Here is a 1815-nt window from a genome sequence, read left to right on the forward strand (position 1 = left end):
ACCAGGTCAGAGATGAACTCACCCATCCAGTTTCAGTTCATCAATGAACAACAACTCAATTGAAACTATGCAATTCTGAGTTTCAATTCATCAATGACCGCATGCCGAATGCAGGTGGAGCAAAAAGGAAACATTGGAATAACTCTAGTCTCACACTGGTTTGTGCCCTTCTCCCGTTCCAAATCAAACGATGATGCAGCGAGGCGTGCCATCGACTTCATGCTTGGATGGTAAATAACCAAATATAATTGTTTGTGCTCCTTACAGAATTTCATTATTGACCAAGTCTAGTCTAGAAGAAAATAAAGAACTCACTGATGCCCGTGCTAATAATGTCATTCTAGGTTCATGGACCCCTTTACTAGAGGAGAGTACCCGCTAAGCATGAGAGCATTGGTTGGAAACCGCTTGCCACAGTTCACAAAGGAACAGTCTGAGTTGGTCAAGGGCGCATTCGACTTCATTGGGCTAAACTACTACACTACAAACTACGCTGACAACCTTCCTCAATCAAACGGCCTCAACGTTAGCTATAGCACTGATGCCCGTGCTAATCTTACCGGTAAGTTATCCTAAAGTCAACGATCAATCCACTTCTGTTCATTTATCAGTTTGGTAATAATGAAGAGTATCGCATCTACTTCTTCTGAAATGCATATATATATGAGGCAAAACTCTGAAAAAGAAAAGAAAACTCTTGCTTAATATGACACTGTAGCATTCCTGACATAATGCAACTATATAACATGAACTGTGCAATCTCTAGGCGCCATCACATTAAGTCATTTTACTTGACACATTCCTCATTAGGATTTACAATTTGGTGTGAATGTGCATGCATTTCTACTGCAATTTCTGTTGATATATTATATATACTAACTAACTAATCACGCGTCTGATGATTTGTTAGGTTTTCGAAATGGTGTCCCTATTGGTCCACAGGTAACAACAGGTCTCACTAGTAACTTGGATTGTCTCCCATTTTGTTGTGGCTAAATGAACCAACGATTCATTTCCACGAATGGCACGTGTAGGCTGCTTCATCTTGGCTGTTCATATACCCTCGAGGCTTCCGTGAATTGCTGCTTTATGTTAAGGAAAACTATGGCAATCCTACCGTCTATATCACTGAAAATGGTAACTTCAGTGTTCCTGAAAGAGAGAGCTAGCTAGAACGAAAGAAAGCATCTGAAAATCTGTTATCTGAAACTTTTAGGCGTCGACGAAGCCAACAACAAGAACCTCTCACTCGTGGAAGCTCTGAAGGACGACACCAGGATAGAGTTTTACCACACCCACCTTCTTGCCCTGCAAAGTGCCATAAGGTGGGAATGAACCACCAAAGCTGCAAATGCGCGTGTTGAATTACAGTAACTGCATCTGACTCGCAATGCAACTCATTGCAGGGACGGCGCCAACGTGAAGGGCTACTTCGCATGGTCGCTCCTTGACAACTTCGAGTGGGTGAACGGCTACACTGTCCGGTTCGGGATAAACTTCGTGGACTACAACGACGGGCTGAAGCGGTACCCCAAGAGCTCTGCCCACTGGTTCACGGACTTCCTCAAGAAATAAGCCTGTGCAGTGGACGACGATGCTGCTGTGCCGTGTGGGGTAGCAAGATTGTTGCTAGCAATAAATAAACCGGAAACAAATAATAAGAAGCACGATCATCACATTGTTGTTGGTGTCATGCCCGCGACGTGTGATGATTTTCGAATTGTCTTGTGAGTTGTGAGATTGAGATACATGCATCGAGCTTTTCAAACTTTGTGGTGTGGAGGTCCAGTCTCCAGTCAAGTCCACGGGAAGGAC

General features: G+C 43.6%; 1 protein-coding gene across 1 annotated transcript; it reads left to right on the top strand.

The window, feature by feature from the left end:
- Nucleotides 1–108: 108 nt before the first annotated feature.
- Nucleotides 109–1575, top strand: LOC136534627 (beta-glucosidase 12-like). Its single transcript, XM_066527032.1, has 6 exons — nt 109–230; nt 345–562; nt 911–942; nt 1035–1137; nt 1217–1325; nt 1407–1575. Exons 1-6 carry the CDS (start codon nt 109–111, stop codon nt 1573–1575), a joined length of 753 nt encoding a protein of 250 aa, XP_066383129.1.
- Nucleotides 1576–1815: the final 240 nt, after the last annotated feature.

Source organism: Miscanthus floridulus, unplaced genomic scaffold, assembly GCF_019320115.1.
Source record: "Miscanthus floridulus cultivar M001 unplaced genomic scaffold, ASM1932011v1 os_2100_1_2, whole genome shotgun sequence".
In the NCBI taxonomy this organism is placed as follows: Eukaryota; Viridiplantae; Streptophyta; class Magnoliopsida; order Poales; family Poaceae; genus Miscanthus; species Miscanthus floridulus.

Excerpts from the sequence above, each read along its gene's own strand:
- LOC136534627 (XM_066527032.1), top strand. The coding sequence starts at position 109 with ATGCAGGTGGAGCAAAAAGGAAACATTGGAATAACTCTAGTCTCACAC. Across the intron at positions 231-344 it reads ATCGACTTCATGCTTGGATG|GTTCATGGACCCCTTTACTA; the intron begins GTAAATAACCAA and ends ATGTCATTCTAG. Across the intron at positions 943-1,034 it reads GTGTCCCTATTGGTCCACAG|GCTGCTTCATCTTGGCTGTT; the intron begins GTAACAACAGGT and ends TGGCACGTGTAG.